Raw genomic sequence first — 19369 nt, forward strand, 5'->3', positions numbered from 1 at the left:
AATTCAGCGTTTTTATACTGGTATTCCCTAAAAGAAAAAATAAAACAGCAGGTAATAAATTAGCCACATACTAAAACCTAAAATGAACAAACACTGAAAATAACGTATATCTCACAACAATATACATTACTGGGAAATTTTAAAACCTAACGATAAACAACAGTGTATCCACAAAGAAAAGAAAAACTTTTCATAGTAGAAACAACTGAGACATGATGAAATGACAGCTGTGACTGGGCGACTAACTTGCAAAAATATATAAATTGTTTAGAAATAATCATAAAAACAGAAAAGGTGATAGCCACAAAATAAAAATATATTGTTCAAATAAATCGCCATTAAAAACAAAACAACACAAATTATATCGCACATCCCATGAAATCTAATATTCCCTATTCCGGTATAAGCAGTAAACTAAAAATGGGAAATCCTGAACACTAAGGGTTAAACCAAACTTACGTCACTATTGGGGAAAGACACATTCCATTCTTATCTCTGACTTTATCAATTCAGTAAAAAATTTCACTTACTTATCTTTGACTTACATGTATTGGATAGCTGAGTAAACAAATATACAATTTATACTTATTCAAATGTGTTAGTCATTTATACCACAGAACACCTCCCACCGGGGATGGGTGGAGAGCTTTGAACAAAGAGCCATTGCGAGGGGTGTGGCTTATGAGGTATACTGCCATCAGTGGGTGTAGCAAGACGGCTGCCACAGGAAGTTCCAGGCACCTGACTTCCGGGTGCAGCATCCATGTTGTGACTCCCTGGGTGTACTGGGAGTGGCTGGAACTACGTAGTAAACCAGGGATACTTTTAGTGCCTGTAAATTTGCATTCCAGCATACAAAGGAGAGATTTGATTAGCACCAGATATAATGACTTCTAGAGAAGAACAATGAGGCACCGCTAGAGAAAAACATTTAGTGATTCTACAAACAGCAACAGACAGTGAATGAGGTCTTTGTTCTCCAGGATACTCTCACTGGAGATTAATCTGAACTTCAGTACATGGGTTGCAGCCTGCCATCTAGTGGTAGTCCAACGATTTTACACAACTTTTTGCAATCTTTTATATTTTTTCCGTTTTTTGTAACTAGGGCGACAGCGTTCTCAGCTCCTACTAAAAACAACATATTTATCTTTTGAACAGAGTATACAGTGCTTAATTGGATCGGCCGTTCCAACGGAGTCCTTTCTCGCCTCGTCCGCGTTTGTAACACGCTGACAGTGACACGCGTCTAATACGCAGGAGAATCCGCTAACTCCAGCACCCTTACCTCAACTAAAGTAAGTTCCTTTCCCGCCTCGTTATGAAGACCTACTCCCTCATAACAGTGGCTCACGTTTAAAACGCAGGGGAATACGCTAAATCCACTTTAAGTTAACAGAACCCTTCCCGCCTCGTTTATTATCTATCCAACATTCAATATTCAACACTCAATATTTAATATTCAATATTTAATATCTAACAAACAGTGGCTGTGTTATCCGCAACACAGGGGAATCGCTAGTTCTCATACTTCTGTTCAAAAACAAATAATTTAAAAAGACTGAAAAACGCATTAATTTCTCTCTAATCCAAACCAAAATAACACTTGTCTTTCTTTCAAATCATTACAACTCTGTTTGCTGTACTATACAAAGGCTGCAGCCATCTCCTGTATGTTACCCCACTGACCCCTCCTCTCTCCTCGCTCCAAAGAGCTGCGCTGTTTTAACCCCCGGTGTCTCCTCCACCCCCCTTGTTTCTCAGCTAAAAGACAGCAGAGACGTAGCTGTGCAATTTGATCTCCGCTCTGTCTCAAGCAGCTGGTGGACATATGGCCCCCACCTTTTTTCTTCCTCTGAGTGTAAGAATGTAAGGATGTAGCTGCTTCTGTGGGCTTCTGCTGCCCCCTCTCGCATTCTTTGTCTTAATAGAAAGACTGTCATGGATATCCCTGGGCATTACCAGACCCCCGCAGTCTGCCTCTTCGCTCTCAGTGAAGAAGAAAAAAACCGCCCTGCTTGCTTTGTCTAAAAAAAAAAAAAAACTGCAGGCACAGCGCGTAATACAACTCCCGCTCTCTGTCCTGTGTAAGCAGCTAGTGAGGGGCTGACCCCCCTTCTTTTTCACAGAACAAAGACAGCAGCTGCATCTCTAGCCTCCATTTTCTCTCCCTCCGTGAACAATAACAGACAATTAACTCTCCGAGAACCAAACAGAGAAATCACAAGCCTGATTAAGTATACACTTTATACAACCCAACAGCTACTCAAAAAAAAGCACCCCATTTCTAATTACAGACAGCCGGATACTTTAAAACCTACCCCTAGCCCCTATGGGGACTGGGTCCGTTTCTTGCCCACCGGCGAGTGACAGTCACACCGTTAGGTCTCCGGTGCACTACCATTCTCCGGACTAGTGACCACCCCCTTTCGCCAGGTGTCTCTCGATCCACAGATAAAACAGCACACACAATGTATATGATGCTTACCGCGGCAACGAAAGGGTGATCAAATCCTTGATATCGAGCAACACCTGGATACTTGTGGAGTAGCCCCAGATGTCCGGAAAGTGGAAGCTCTGACTCACCCTTCTCGGTGGTCCCATCTGGGGTGCCAACTGTCAAGGTCAGAATGACGATGATGATGAGACTCAAAGGATCTCTCGATATCCGGCTGCTGTTTCTAATTAAAAATGTCATGTGTGCACACGAGAATAAATAACTGCACAGCAAGTCAGTTATATCTATCTCCATGACTGGCTCTTAACCAAGTGTGTTTTTTATTGTTTGAAAGAAACTCTAGACCGAGCAGTAAGGGGGTGTAAACAAAAGTTTTAGTCCAATCAAGTATCGCAGGGCAGGGCTTCATGACGTAGAGAGATCTACACATCCTCCTTGGATTGGACAGTCCAGGCTTCAGGAATTTCCTTTGTCCATCTGTCTTGGGTGTAGAACAGGAAATAGCAGCCATCTTTACAATTACATGTGCTGGTATATACTGTGTCTAAGGAAAATACACTGAATATGCAATATACATATATAAACGTATTAGTAAAAGAATAAAAGAGAACAAAGACATGCATAGATATGTGTGTTAGTTTACATCTTACTAAACTATATACCTGAGTCTATGAAATGGCTGAATTAAGTATTTTTGGATACTCAATTCTTTATCCTCAACAATTGCACCAGTATAGTATGAACTGAAAGTACGTTGTCTTAGATTTTCACCAAACTATATAAAAATGCCATATTCCAATTCAACAGAAGTTAGAGCAATAGTTTTCACACAACTTTTATCAGTCGGAGGTGGGCCAAGGCCTTTAATTTGAATTCAGTAAATAATATGAAGACATAGTTGTCATATAGCCAAAGATGTAGCTAAGGGTTCAGTATAGGAGGGTGGGGATGGAGCAAAGTACGTCAGAGTGGTCCCTCAGCCCTATAACATGTTTACCACTGCAGGGCTGCATCCTTGTTCCAATAGTTCTGCCTTACATTTTTTTTGTACTGATGATCTGGGAAGGAAGTTCATATAAGGCTTAATTCACATATGCAAGACACAAATACCAGACCATTTTTCATTCACTTGAATTCTGTGTCCGTTGGAAAAAAAAATAAAAATAAAAGCAAAGACTGACTTGCGGTGCGTGTTTAATATGCACAACATGTAATTTTCTCTGGCAGGTACGCTGCATTTTGTGCAGATTTCTCCGCAGACTTGCATTAATGCCAAAAAAAACACTGTTACAAGACGCAGATACATTATTAATGTGTGTCCACTATGGAAATCCATGAAAAACACATGTGATCCACACACAAGTATATCAATAAAGTGTGTCAAAGCCAAATATCAAAAAAAAGAAAAACGGGTGGAAAAAAAAAATATTGTAATTCCAGAATTGTTTATTTACCATGTTCACTATATGGTAAAGCAGAACGATTTCCCTGGTCAGTATAACTTTGTTGACAACAAACATGTATAGTTTGGTGTTTTTTTTATTTAATTGGTGAAAAAGATCAGAAATTTGTTCCCCCAAAAATTTGAAAAAAAATTCCCCCAAAAAGATTGTCCCCCCATCTTTCTAAAACCTGCCAAAGTACAGCAGATAACTGGGGGCTGATATTATTTGGGTGGGAAGGGTCATGGTTTTTTGGCCCTTTCCAGCCTAACAATAGCAGCCTGCAGCCACACCAGAAGTGGCACATCCTGTAGATGCGCTAATTCTGGCACTGTACCCGACTCTTCCCATTGCCCTGGTGCGGTGGCAAATGGGGTTAATGTCAGCTGTGAATTGCTAGCTGGCATCAAGCCCTGGTATTAGTAATGGATGGGCATCTAGTAGACACCCCCATTACGAATACCATTATTTGAAAGTAATAAAAAAATAATTGATTAGAACAAACCCCATCCCCCCACCCCGACTCCATCCCTCATTGACCAATTTATTAAAATGCAAAAAGTCTGCCGTAATCCATTTCAATGTTATTCTCAAAAGTTGAACCTGAAAAGACATAAAAATAGAAATTAGTTAGATAAACACAAAAGAAGCCTTCTTTTCCAATTTACTTCCCTGTCAAATCCCTAATCCAGGTCCGCCGTCATCCAAATCTGGGGTGCCCATGTCGATCCCAAACTTGATGGCACATTCAATGGAGAACATAACGTCCCCCATTGACTGTGAGAGCAGCCTCTGCAGGCACACCCATACTGCTGTGTGTGCTTCCCTGCATTGACCTGGACCTCATAAGGTCAGCCCATGTCACCGCAGAGGTGCACACAGCAGTGTGTGTGTGTGTGTCTGAAGGGGCAATGACGTTACAGGGGCAAGTGAGTTTATTCACCTGACCCTGTAATGCCACTGCTGTGCGATATCGCTACCTGCAACCTGGTCGCTCGGCACTGACGTCACGGGGTTAGGTGAGTCCATTGTGAAGAAATTAGTAAAAGGCTTTAGTAGTAAAATTAACATTAATAACAGAGAGGGGAATGAATAACAGGCAGGGGCATGGGAATCACTATGAATCCCCCCCCCAGGTATTAGCTGATCCTCATCTGCTGTCATTGAACAAGCTGCTGATTTTAACAACTTTACTTTCTTGGATTTCAAAACCTAAACATCCGAGCTGACCACTAAAGGTATGTATAGAATCAGCCTGATAGTGCCAGTATAGCACTGGCTTTAGGTTATATACGAATATCCACATGATTGGTGCGCTTTAACAAAAATATATTGATATACTTAGGTGCATATCACATGCATTTTTGATGCATTTCCACCGCGGTAATGTACTAACAGCGCTTGTGTGTTTTTACCTGCGGATTTTCAACAATGATGGAATTTTATGATGAAAATCTGCACAGAACACTTAGCGTACCCACAAGAGAAATTGATGTATTGTGTATTTGAAGCACGCACTGCAGGTCAGTTTACTCGTGTACAAAATAATAATACGCAATGTGCAAAAATACGCAGCCTAAAGGCTAAAGTGCAATGATTAAAGGTAGCTTTAATATCTGGCATTACAGAGAGGTGTCATCTATCAAAAACTCACCGAAAGCTCATTCTGGGAAAGTAGCTGCAGCCACCACCAGAATCTATATATATAATTGCCTTATTCTGTCTGTCTGTCTGTCTTGCTCCAAAATTGTGTCCTTACGGTGACACAAAGCTGATTGGCCGCTGGGCTCGCCATGGCCCCGCCCCCCCGCACGGATTGGCCGCTCACCCAGGCTGCGCCCCCACACGGATTGGCCGGCCGCTCGCCCAGGCTCCGCCCCCCCCCCCCACAGATTGGCCTCTCGCCCCGGCACCCTGCAGGCATTGGCAACTCGGCCACGCCCCGCCCCCTCACGCAATGCACGCTAGCTCTGGCCCCGCCCCCCCACGCATTCCCCGAACCGACACGGTCACGGAGCCACGACTACCAGGTGAGTACTGTACCCCTGGGAGCCCACATCAGCGTACGCCGCCAAACCAGCCGACACATACCCTCGCATTGCTGGGGCTGGCCGGCGTATGCTGGTGTGGGCTCCCGTGCGAGCGGGGGACGAGATACGCTGGTAACCATGGTAGCATAGTTACCAGCGCATCAAGGTCCTGCAGCGGCGGAAAATACACACACGCACACACATAACAGCGCACACACACACACACATACACACACATCAGATCACACTCACTCTCACACACACATCACACCCACATCACATCGCATCCACATACTCACAACATCCTGGGATATCGCTTGCTTCTCGGCGGCGATACTGTGCTGTGAGCTTCCAGGACCTGCCGGAGGATCACATGACCAGAAGCATGTGGTATCTCCGGAAGTTGTGAGTATGAGCGCGTATGTGCAATATCGTCAATGTGTGTGTGTGTGTGAGTGTATGCGATCGGGTGTGTGTGAGTATGCGATCGGGTGTGTGTGAGTGTATGCGATCGAGTGTGTGTGGGTGTGTGTGAGTGTATGCGATCGGATCTGTGAGTGTCGGCAGAGGAGCACTGCGTGCTGGAGGAGGCTGGGAGGAGAGAGGCTGATCCTGGGGAGGGCTGGGATGAGGAGGCTGATGCTGGGGTAGGCTGAGGCTGGGGTAGGCTGGGAGGAGAGAGGCTGATGCTGGGGACCGAAAAGGCTGATGCTAGGAGGAGACAGGCTGAGGCTGGGGTAGGCTGGGAGGAGAGAGGCTGATGCTGGGGACAGAAAAGGCTGATGCTGGGAGGAGAGAGGCTGATGCTGGGAGGAGAGAGGCTGATGCTGGGAGGAGAGAGGCTGATGCTGGGGGAGGCTGAGGCTGGGGTAGGCTGGGAGGAGAGAGGCTGATGCTGGGAGGAGAGAGGCTGATGCTGGGAGGAGAGAGGCTGATGCTGGGAGGAGAGAGGCTGATGCTGGGGACAGAGAGGCTGATGCTGGGGACAGAGAGGCTGATGCTGGGGACAGAGAGGCTGATGCTGCGCGTAGAGAGGCTGATGCTGCGGGTAGAGAGGCTGATGCTGGGAGGAGAGAGGCTGATGCTGCGGGCAGAGAGGCTGATGCTGCGGGTAGAAAGGCTCATGCTGGTGAAGCATGGGGGATGGAGCACGATGGGGGGTGCGCAGCATGGGGGATGGAGCACGTTTGGGAGTGCGCAGCATGACGGATGGAGCACGTTTGGGAGTGCGCAGCATGGCGGATGGAGCACGTTTGGGAGTGCGCAGCATGGCGGATGGAGCACGTTTGGGAGTGCGCAGCATGGCAGATGGAGCACGTTTGGGAGTGCGCAGCATGGCGGATGGACCACGTTTGGGAGTGCGCAGCATGGCGGATGGAGCACGTTTGGGAGTGCGCAGCATGGCAGATGGAGCACGTTTGGGAGTGCGCAGCATGGCGGATGGAGCACGTTGGGGAGTGCGCAGCATGGGGGATGCAGCATGATGGGGAGTGCGGAGTATGGCGGATGGAGCACGTTTGGGAGTGCGCAGCATGGCGGATGGACCACGTTTGGGAGTGCGCAGCATGGCGGATGGACCACGTTTTGGAGTGCGCAGCATGGCGGATGGACCACGTTTGGGAGTGCGCAGCATGGCGGATGGAGCACGTTTGGGAGTGCGCAGCATGGCGGATGGAGCACGTTTGGGAGTGCGCAGCATGGGAGATGGAGCACGATGGGGGGTGCGCAGTATAGGGGATGGAGCACGATGGGGAGTGCGCTGCAAGGGGGATGGAGCACGATGGGGAGTGCGGAGTATGGCGGATGGAGCACGTTTGGGAGTGTGCAGCATAGCGGATGGAGCACGTTTGGGAGTGCGCAGCATGGTGGATGGAGCACGTTTGGGAGTGCGCAGCATGGCGGATGGAGCACGTTTGGGAGTGCACAGCATGGGAGATGGAGCACGATGGGGGGTGCGCAGCATAGGGGATGGAGCACGATGGGGAGTGCGCTGCATGGGGGATGGAGCACGATCGGGAGTGCGGAGTATGGCGGATGGAGCACGTTTGGGAGTGCGCAGCATGGCGGATGGAGCACGTTTGGGAGTGCACAGCATGGGAGATGGAGCACGATGGGGGGTGCGCAGCATAGGGGATGGAGCACGATGGGGGGTGCGCAGCATAGGGGATGGAGCACGATGGGGAGTGCGCTGCATGGGGGATGGAGCACGATGGGGGGTGCGCAGCATAGGGGATGGAGCACGATGGGGAGTGCGCTGCATGGGGGATGGAGCACGATGGGGGGTGCGCTCCATGGGGGATGGAGCACGATGGGAAGTGCACACCTCCCCCCAACACACACACACACACACACACGCGCGCGCGCACTGCACAACACACCACATACACACACTGGGAACCACAAACAACTGCCCTACACAGACACCCACACACACAGACAACGCTGCACACACACAACACCCAACACACAAACACCGCGGCACACACAAATATACGCACATACCGCACAACACACACATTGCACAAAACATACCTCCCCCCAAAACACACCACACACACACAAACCGCGCAACACACACACAACGCTACAGACACACAGCGCTCCACAAACAACGCAACACACGCAACACACAAACAACACCGCTCTCACCCCCCGTCACACCCAGACAACACCCAGAACATGTACAGCGCCCTACACAAACACTTGGTAACTACACACAACAACATCTATATATATATATATATATATATATATATATATATATATATATATATATATATATAACAAAAATCATACATGAACTACACAATATGTAAATTCTAGAATACCCGATGCGTAGAATCGGGCCACCTTCTAGTATTGTATATAAGAGCCCAGGCTGCTGTGCTTTCTAATACTCACCTAAAGGGTTGTCTGGTCTGATGGGTGTTGCTGCTCTCGCCTCGGCGCCGCCTCCATCTTGTGGGATCGCCATTCTCTTGCCCAGCCTCGTCGGCATAACACGTCCTACATCATCCACACAGAGGACTCCATTGTGCTCCTGCGCACTTTAATCTGCCCTACTGAGGTCAAAGACCACCCGTGCATATGCACTACAATACTTGCTCTGCCCTCAGCCGGGCAGATCAAAGTGTGCATGTGCAGGGGCATAATGGAGGCCTCTGTGCGGATGACGTAAGATGCTTCATACACATGGGGCTGGGCAGGAGGACGGTGATCCCACAAGGAGAGGCCTGGGCTCTTATACACAGTATTCTGGAAGGCTGTATATAAGGGCTCACTGGTGGTGGCCGCAGGTTATAGGGGACAAAACTAGTGACAGGTTTCCTATAAGGGGACTACAAAATCGAAGAAAAAGATATAAAAGAAGTTTTTAAAAATGCATAAATGTACAAATCATTCCTCTTTTCCCCCCATTAAAAAGAAAGAAATGTATAAAATAAAATAAAGTTTTGTCACCATTTAAAGCAATGAAAAAATACAAAACCAAGCAGAAAACCCATCAGCTGCGTTTTTGCGGTGAATAATGCAGTGTGCATGCGATGCGTTTTTGCCGCGTTTCACAAATCTGCAAGAATATCCCTGTTCAGCAAAGTCTATGAGAATCCTGAAGTGTAGTGCATGTTTGTTTATTTTGCAGAAGAAATTTGCAGCATGTCAGTTCTTTCTGCAACTTTAATGCGTTTTCACCATTGAAAGCAATTAAAAAAAATGCATTACAAAAAAACAAGGCAAAAACGCCTGTTTTTGCAGCAGCGTTTTTCTTGTTGGGAGATGCAGATTAAGGGTAGAGTCACACTGGTGTATGACTCGCATGAGTGCAATACAAGAAAATCTCGCATTGTGCTCGGCCCCATGTAAGACATGCTGCAGCTCAGATCCACAAGTTTTTCTTCAGCCCTAAATGGACTGAGGAAAAAATTGCATCATACTGCGATTGACTGTGAGAGCCGTGTCACTCACACCCATACAAGTCTACGAGTCCAAGTGAAACACCGGACTGCACTTGGATGGCATCCAAGTGCAGTGCGGTATATGCACAGGTTGACAATGGAAGATATGGAGAGAGTAATCCCTCCCTCTCCTCCGCAGCTGTGATCTGATTGCAGGATGGCATCACAGTATAATGACACTTGGCTCACACTCGCAGCAGAGCCTGAGCAGAGTGTCATTAGCATATCGCATCTGATGCTGCCTCATCAGAAGCGAGTGAGACTCTGCCCTTAGGCTGTTCACAATGCGCTTTTACCTCCGTTCACTGGTCCCGTTGGGGCATCAGTCTGAACCCCCCCTCTGCAAAGCGGGTTTCGGACGTATACGCCAACGGGGTCATTGACTATAATGGAGCAGACTGAGTCAGCGTGTGCTCTATTGTGCACTATTTTCGGACATTTTCTGCAGGCAGACACCCGTACGTAGTAGACTATGTCTGGGTGTCCGCCTGCAGAAAACGTATATGCCCGAAAATGGTGCATGATAGAGCACACACTGACTCAGTCTGCTCCATTATAGTCAATGGCCCGTCGGCGTATGCGTCCGAAACCATTTTTGGGGGGGGAGGGGGGGTTTGGCAGAATGCCCCGACGGGACCAGTGGACAGAGGTAAAAATGCAATGTGAAAGTGGCCTTAGTTTCAGTATGTGTGCACATAGCCTACAGCTAACTTTATTAACCATACACTGTACACAAATGACACCAAAAGTGCAACAAAAACAGCAGCAATACCTGCTTTGGAAACAGATTTTTTTAGTGCCAATAGAGCAGGTTTATTCTGCAGAAAAAAAATGCAGCAAAAACGCTACATGTGAACATAGCCTAAATAACAGCTAAAACCCCAACGTTATGCCACTAATAATAACAAAAATTGTCACAAAAGTCGAGAACTGGCTGTAACTTCGTGGAATGCTGAAAAAAAGGAAACCGAGGAACGGGGTGAACGTTTCCCTCAGCACATGACATAGTGATTACATGGAGGCGAGTTCTCCCAGCTCAGAGCCTACACATAAGCACTAAACATGGCTCTGGGCTGCAGCTCCACATGCTGTGAAGGGCGAAGTGAGGCAAACGCGGCTGCTACAGAACAAAGTGAAGACAATGTATTCTGCAGCCATCCCTCACGGTGAAGAGAAGAGTTTTGCTCTCAGCGACTTTCTCGCGTCACATAAACTACAAACTTGACTAACCAGAGCCTAAGAAGCTAGCGCGCCGCGCATGCGCAGCAAGGGGGCGGCCGGGCAGCAACACGGAAGTGCAGGCGATGTGTCTGAGGTGGGTGTCTGCGCTGAATGAGTGACTGTGCTGGGGACTGCTGGAGCCGCAGCGTCTGGAGCCGCAGCGGTCTCTCTGCTGTAGCTGCCTGTGGGATGCTCCTCAGTGGCCACTCGTCTCTCACATATAGTGTAATGTGTGTTTTGTACATTGTACTTGTATGAGTTTGTATGTATGGCGTATTACTAGTGGTGGCCACGTTTATATGGGGAAAACCTGGTGGTAGGTTTCTTTTAACCCCTTTTCGACCAAGGACGCACTGGTACGCCCTATTTCAACGTCACTTAATGACCAAGGACCTACCAGTACGTCCTTGCAATGGTGGGGGGCTCTGTGCTCCCCTGATCTCCGCCAGCTGAGCCCCAGCCTCACAGCCAGGGATGTTGCCTGCGCCCTCCATGGCTGTTTAACCCCCCTAAGTTTGAAAGAGGGATCGCGCTCCCCTCCAATCGGGACTTCCTGATGTACTCTCGAGGGCCTGATCGTTGTCATGGTGACCCGAGGTCAACTGACTAGAGAAAGCCTGTGTGATCATCCCTGCAGGGTGATGTCCGGTAAAGGGACTGAGTGATTTTTTCTTTTTTTTTTTTTTTAAAGGGAACCTGTCACCAGAATTTTCGCTAAACTAAAAGAATCCCCTTCTGCAGCTCCTGGGCTGCATTCTAGAGAGGTTCATCTTGCTACTGGCCCCCCTTTCAGACCTAAATAACAACTTTATAAAATATTACCTTTTGCTATGGTAATGAGGTTTGTTGGCCCCGGGGGCGGGCTGTAGTTCGTCCGTTATCCCCCCTCCTGCCGCTGTTCGCCGTCCCCAAGTGTTCATTTACATAGATGAGGCCACCACCCTCATCTTCCGTGCTGCTCCGGAAACTCGCGCATGCGTAGTGGCACTATCGCGGGACTGAGCGCTGTTTTCAAATCGCGAGCGCCGGTCATGTTATTGCGCAGGCGCCAGATTATGGATGGGTACTTGGATGACGCTGGTGATGACATTCACAGCCCCACCCATAATCTTGCGCCTGTGCAATAACATCACCGCCGCTCGCGTTTTGAAAATAGCGCTCAGTCCCGCGATAGTGCCACTGGGCATGCGCGAGTTTCCGGAGCACTGCAAAACATGAGGGCGGAAGCCTCATCTATGTAAATGAACACTGGGGGACGGCGAACAGCGGCAGAAGGGGGATAACTGACGAAATACAGCCTGCCCCCGGGGCCAACAAGCCTCATTACCATAGCAAAAGGTAATATTTTATAAAGTTATGTAGGTCTGAAAGGGGGGCCAGTAGCAAGATGAACCTTTCTAGAATGCAGCCCAGGAGCTGCAGAAGGGGATTCCTATAGTTTAATAGCGAAAATTCTGGTGACAGGTTCCCTTTAATGTAAAAATATTAGAATAAAATTAGAAACTAAAGAACATAAAAATAAATATTCCAATAAAGTTATATTTGTGTATAAAAACAAAAAAGTCCACATATTTGGTATCACTGTGTCCGTCACTACCCGAGCTATAAAGCTGTCACACTAGTTAACCACTTCAGTGAACACTGTAAAAAGAAAATGTAGGAAAAACTTAGGCTGCTTTCACACATCAGTTTTTTGCAATCAGGCACAATCCGGTTTGTGCCTGATGCAACGGATCTGTCTCAGAGTGTGTAAAAACTGATGAGATGGATCCGTTTTTTTTCTTTTTAAAGCTGAGAGAGAGGGAGAGACCCCATCATTTCCGCACATGCAGGCACTCCTGCACGCATCATCACCACACACACCCCAACACTCCTGCACGCATCATCACCGCACACACCCCGGCACTCCCACACGCATCATCACTGCACACGCCTCGGCACTCCCACACGCATCATCACTGCACACGCCTCGGCACTCCCGCACGCATCATCACTGCACACGCCTCGGCACTCCCGCACGCATCATCACTGCACACGCCTCGACACTCCCGCACACATCATCACTGCACACGCCTCAGCACTCCCGCACGCATCATCACTGCACACACCTCGACACTCCCGCACACATCATCACCGCACATGCTGGCACTCCCGCACTCATCATCACCGCACACACCCTGGCACTCCCGCACGCATCATCACCACCACCGTACACACCCCGGCACTCTCGCACGCATCATCATCACCACCGTACACACCCCGGCACTCTCGCACGCATCATCATCACCGCACACACCCCGGCACTCTCGCACGCATCATCATCACCGCACACACCCCGGCACTCTCGCACGCATCATCATCACCGCACACACCCCGGCACTCTCGCACGCATCATCATCACCACACACACCCCGGCACTCCCGCACGCATCATCATCACCGCACACACAGCGGCACTCCCGCACTCATCATCATCACCGCACACCCCGGCATTACCTCAGTGGCGTCAAAGCTGACAGCGCGACTCCCTTCAGTTGCTGCGTGGAGCTCCCAGGAGCGGCGGTGTTTTACTGCCGCTCCTGTCAGCTTCATGTAGCAGAGCTGAAATCGTCGCGGGACCTCTGTGGATTACGTCAGACCTGGAGGGGTATTTGGGGATTTTAATAAAATGGTGACAGAGGGTGTTTTTTTGTCTTTTATTCCAAATAAAGTATTTTTTGGGTGTATGTGTTTATTTACTTTCACTTACAGGTTAATCATTGGGGGTAGACGCCTGCCATGATTAACCTCTTATTACCCCGATTGCCACCGCACCAGGGCAATTCGGGATGAGCCGCGTAGAGTTCCGAGACTGTCACAACTAATGGATGCGGCAATTCCGGGCGGCTGCTGGCTGATATGTTAGGCTGGGGTGCTCCTCATAACGTGGGGCTCCCCATCTTGAGAATACCAGCCTTCAGCCGTGTGGCTATATCTTGGCTGGTATCATATTTTTTTTTTTTGTTTAAATTATTTATTTTACTGGAAGATATAGACCCGCCCACCGGCGGCTGTGATTGGTTGCAGTGAGACAGCTGTCACTCATCGTGGGGGCGTGTCTGCCTGCAACCAATCATAGGCGCCGGTGGGCGGGGAAAGCAGTGAATACGAGATTGAATAATGGGCAGCCGGCATTTTCAAATCAGGCGAAGCCGCCGGAGCAGTGTGAACACCGTGCAGCGCCGCGCCGGTGATCGGTGAGAGAGAGAGGCTGGGACCACAAGGGCCACTACTGCGATGCTCGCATGACACTCGGCTCGCGCTGGCAGCACAGCAGGAGCCGAGTGTCATGCTAGTGTCCCTGCGTCTGCGGTCCGACCGTGCGAGCGGACCACAGCTGCGGGGGGCGGGCAGGCTCTCAGGAGGGGCGGGCCGGCACGGAGAAGGGGAAGGTGGGATTTATACCCCTCTCTCCTCCGTTGCCGGCTATTGCGACTCTCGCTCTACACTAGTGTACCGCGCGTGCAGATTTTTCTCTCGCCCCATTCACTTGAATGGGTGCGAGAGAAAGAGTCTCGGCTTACAGTTGCAGCATGCTGCGATTGTTTTCTCCGTCCGATTAGGGCTGAGAAAATAATCGCTCATGTGCGCTGACACACAGGCTAGAATTGGTCCGAGTGGAATGTGACGTTTTATCGCACACCACTCGCACCGATTTTCTTAGGCCAGAGAGAGAGAGTGAGATTTTCTGACAAGCAATGTTTTTCTCACTTCTGGGCATGCTCAGAAGTAAAAACCAAATCCGGTACATGCTTCCGGCGTTTGATGCATGCCACCGGATTTGGCGTGCATAGACTTTCATTATGCACCATGCCTCACGGTGCCGCACCCGGCGCTATGTGTTTTTTTGCCGCTGGCAAAAAACGTTCCTCTCTGCGTCCTGTGCGGCCGCCGGAGTGACGATTTTTGCCGCAACCGGCAAAAACCGGATCAAACGCAAGTACATGCGGCACAATCCGGCGCTAATAAAAGTCTATGAGGAAAAACCGCACCTGGCGGCAAAAAAACCCGGATGCGTTTTTTCTACAAAGCGCCGGATTGTGCCGCACAGCAAAAACCTGATGTGTGAAAGCAGCCTAAGTCTTTTCATCATACAGCTGACAAAAAAAGTGGAATAAAACGTGATCAAAAAGTGATATATAAATGAAAATGGTACTGCTGAAAACAAGCCTCCATACAGCTGCAACAGTGAAAAAATAAGTTATAGCCCTCAGAATACAGCAATGCAAAAACTTTTTTTTTCCTATAAGGTTCTGTGCGCACACTGTGTTTTTTGCTGCAGATTTGCCGTGGTTTTTGCTGTAGAAAAGGTGCGTTTTTTGTTCATAACCTTCTGCAGTCCTTCCCCAGCAAAATCTATGGGAAATCGAAAACACTGTGTGCACACTGGGTTTTTTTTTTCCTACAGGTTTTGCTGCAGAATTTCTGCAGCAAAAAAGAAGTAGCATGTCACTTCAGGTATCTGCATTTTTGCCATAGATAATGGTATAAAAAACACAGGGACCAACCGCACCAAAACCGCAACAAACCATGGTAAAACCGCATTCTGATTTTGGGTGCATTTTTGTTGCGGTTTTTGCTGCAGCTGCGGAATTCTGCCAGAGGGTGCGCATTTTTCTTAAGAAAAGCAAATTTCCCAGTGCGCACAGACCCTAAAATAGTTTTCATGTTGTAAAAGTGGCATACCAAAAAAAAAACAACAAAACACAAACCTGGTATCACTGTAATCATACTGACCTGAAGAATAAAACGGTCTCATCACTTTTACGGCATAATAAAAAAAATTCTGAATTGCTGTTTCTTTTTGATTCTGCATCAGAAAAAGCGGAATAGAAAGCGATCCAAAAATATTATGTGGCCCTAAATTGTACCATTAAAAACTCCAACTCATCCAGCAAAAAACAAGCCCTCACATGACTATCAGCAGAAAAATAAAAAAACTATAACCTTCAAAATTCAGTGATGCAAAAAAACTTTATTTTGTTAAAACTTATTTATTGTGATAGTCACCAGACCTAAAAAAAAACTATATAAGGCCCTGTGCGCACACTGCTTTTTGCTGCATTTTTGGTGCAGAATTGGTGCAGTTTGTGTTCATAAACTTCATGCAGTCCTTCCCCAGCAAAGTCTATGAGAAATCCGAAATGTTGTGCGCACATTGCTTTTTTTCCCTTACAGGTTTTGCTGTAGTTTTTCTGCAGCAAAAAAAAACAGCATGTGACTTCTTTTGTGCAGGTCCCTGCATTTTTCCCTGTGTTTTGCCATTGATAATGTTTAAAAAAACGCGGACAAAAACGCATGCATTTTTTAGGTGCGTTTTTTCGGCCAGAGGTGCGTTTTTCTGCCAGAGGGTGTGTTTTTTGCTAAAGAAACAAATCTGCAGTGTGCGCACATAGCCTTATACTGGTATCACTGTAATCTTACTGACCGGAGGAATAAACCGCCTAATCACTTATACCGCAAGGTGAATGGCATAAATAATAAATAAAGCCAGTTCTTCACCTGCTCTTCACTGTTTATTCTGCCTTCCACAGATCACAGTACGGCGCGTCTCACATTTATCCTGCGCACTAGGCTGAGCGCTTACAAGGGGATTATGTGTAAATCTCTGAAAAACCTGATTCAGACAAAAATTCCAATGGAATATTCACTGTAATGAGGCAGAGAGTCCCTTTGAACGTCCATCTGGCCTGTGGTGCAACAGTGTCCAGCTTTTTTTGCTTCTTTTCAGACATGCACAAAAGCGCAATTATCAGCAGTTTTGTGCACCTTTGAAAAGATGGGCACTGCTGAACAGAAGCTAAACTGAGTCCGGAGTAACTCTGCTGTTTCATTATAGTGAATGGATCCGTTGGGTGTTTCACCTGAATCATATATTTTGGAAATGTATCGTATATTTCGGATTATAAGGAGCCCATTTTTTCCCCCAAAATTGGAAGAAAAATGGGGATTCTTCTTGTAATCCACATATAGCTTACCAGTCAGGTGGGTGTGGGGCGGCAGCAGACTGGGGTCACAGGAGGCAGGGTCCCAGCTGAAGGACGGCAGTGGCGGCATGAGTGGGGCAATACCTCGTACCTGGGAGAAGGGGGTGTTGCGGCGGTGAAATGCGGGCACCATTGATCTCTGGGCAGTGGACATAAAAGGTTTCGGGAAAATGGCTGCTGAGTCAGTGCACGCTTAGATTGAGATCTTAATATGCGCACATGCACCTCAGCAGACATTTTCCTGAAGTCCATTGCGTAGAAAGCAGCGCACGAGCAGATTGAGATCTCGGATCCATGAGATCTCAATCTGCTTGTGTGTGGCGTCCGCAGCCATTTTCCTGAAGTCAATTGCGTCCACTGCCTGGAGATCAGTGGCACCCACATCGCACCGTCATGACACCCCCTTCTGCCAGCCCCGGGCCTGCAGCATTTCCCCACTCGTGCTGAGGGGGTTTCTTCTGTTCTTCCACCTAGGGGCTCCGCAAATGGAGTCCGCAAACTATTGTAGAAAAATCTGTGCTCCAAAAATCAAATGACCCTCCTTCCTTCCCGAGCCCTGTGGTATGGCCAAACAGTACTGTAAAGTCACATGTGGAGTATTAGCACATTCAGAAGAAATTGTGTAACACATTATGGGGCTTTTTTTACCTATTCTCCTTGGGAAAATTGGAATTCTGGGGTTAAAACAATTTAGTGGTAAAAATGTAATTATTTTTTGTTCGCCGCCCAATAGTATAACATTTTGTGACACACCTGTAGTGCCAATATGCTCATTACACCCCTGGGGGGTGAAATCACTGAGGGGTGTAGTTTGTAAAATGGGGTCACTTGTGGGGGTTTCTGCTGTTCTGGCACCTCAGGGGCTCTGCCAATGTGACATGGCACCTGCAAACCATTCCAACTAAATCTGAACTCAAATATACTATTACTATTATTTATTATTATTATTATAGCGCCATTAATTCCATGGCGCTTTACAAGTGAAAAAGGGTATACATAAAAAAACTAGTACAACAATCATTAACAGGAGGAGAGAGGACCCTGCCCGTGAGGGCTCACAGTCTACAGGGAATGAGTAAGGGTACAATAGGTGAGGACAGAGCTGGTTGCGCAGTGGTGTACTGGACTGAGAAACTCTCGCATTGCACTCGAACCAATGTTAAGCAATGAGGCAGCTCCGATCTGCTTGTTTTTTTCTCAGCTCAAATCGGACTGAGAAAAAAATCGCAGCATGCTGCGATTTTTAGAGTTTCTCGCGCGAGTCACTCCAATGCAAGTCTATGGGTGTGAGAAAAAAAATATGGATGTCACACGGACGGCACACAGACCATCCTAGTTTTTCTAAATACATTTATCGCATGTGAAACAGAGATTTATCGCATGTGAAAGCAGAGAACACTGTAAATGAATGAGGCCTGTCGATGTCGGTCTCTCTCTCTCTCTCTCTCTGTCGGTCTCTCTCTGTCGGTCTGTTGGTCAGTCTCTCTCGGTCTCTCTCTCTCTGTCGGTCGGTTTCTCACTCTCACCCCCTCCCTCATACTCACCGATCACCGGCGCGGCGCTGCACGGCTGTCACAAAGCTCTGGAGGCTTTTCCTCTTTTGAAAATGCCGGCCGCTCATTATTCCATCTCGTATTCACTGCTTTCCTTGCCCACCGGCGCCTGTGACAGCACCACTGATCGCGCAGATCACTTCAGTCACTCAGGGGATTTGCGGTCACCAGTGAGTCCTTCACCAGTGACTGAAAATCAGGCTGCAACACACAGACAGAGGCGCGGGATGACAGTGAAGTCGGGTGAAGTTCATCTGAGTTTTACCCTTGTGAAAATTAAAGCTTTGGGGTTAAAACAACATTTTTGTGGTAAAAATGTATTTTGTTTATTTTCATGACTCAACGTACTAAAATTCTGTGAAACACCAGGACCTTCAAGGGGCTCACGAACCATCTAGATAAATTCCTTAAGGCGTCTAATTCCCCAAATGGGGTCACTTGTGGGGGAACTCCACTGCTTAGGCACCTCAGCTGTTTAGGCACCTCACCTGTCGTGCTCTAAGCGCGACACGGCGTCCACCAATAATTCCAGCTAATTTTGCTGTAAAAAAATTCAAATGGTGCTATTTCCCTTCCGAGCCCTGCCGTGCACCCAAACAGTTGATTTCCACCACATATGAGGTATCTGTGTACTCAGGAGAATTTGCACAATATATTATATGGTGCATTTTTCCTTTTACTCTTGTG

General features: G+C 47.7%; 1 protein-coding gene across 3 annotated transcripts in view; it reads left to right on the forward strand.

Annotated features, from left to right (window-relative positions):
- The first annotated feature begins 11154 nt into the window (after positions 1-11154).
- ERMARD (ER membrane associated RNA degradation) overlaps positions 11155-19369 on the forward strand; it is a 179984-nt gene continuing 171769 nt past the window's right edge. For 2 of the 3 annotated variants that reach the window (XM_075339636.1, XM_075339638.1), the window contains exon 1: positions 11271-11329. In XM_075339636.1, the coding sequence (XP_075195751.1) occupies positions 11294-11329 (36 nt within the window). In that variant the 5' untranslated portion in view covers positions 11271-11293. Of the gene's footprint in view, positions 11199-11270; positions 11330-19369 lie in introns of those variants that run through there. The other variant, XM_075339637.1, reaches the window with a different exon arrangement.

This window comes from Anomaloglossus baeobatrachus, chromosome 3, assembly GCF_048569485.1.
Source record: "Anomaloglossus baeobatrachus isolate aAnoBae1 chromosome 3, aAnoBae1.hap1, whole genome shotgun sequence".
Lineage (NCBI taxonomy): Eukaryota > Metazoa > Chordata > Amphibia > Anura > Aromobatidae > Anomaloglossus > Anomaloglossus baeobatrachus.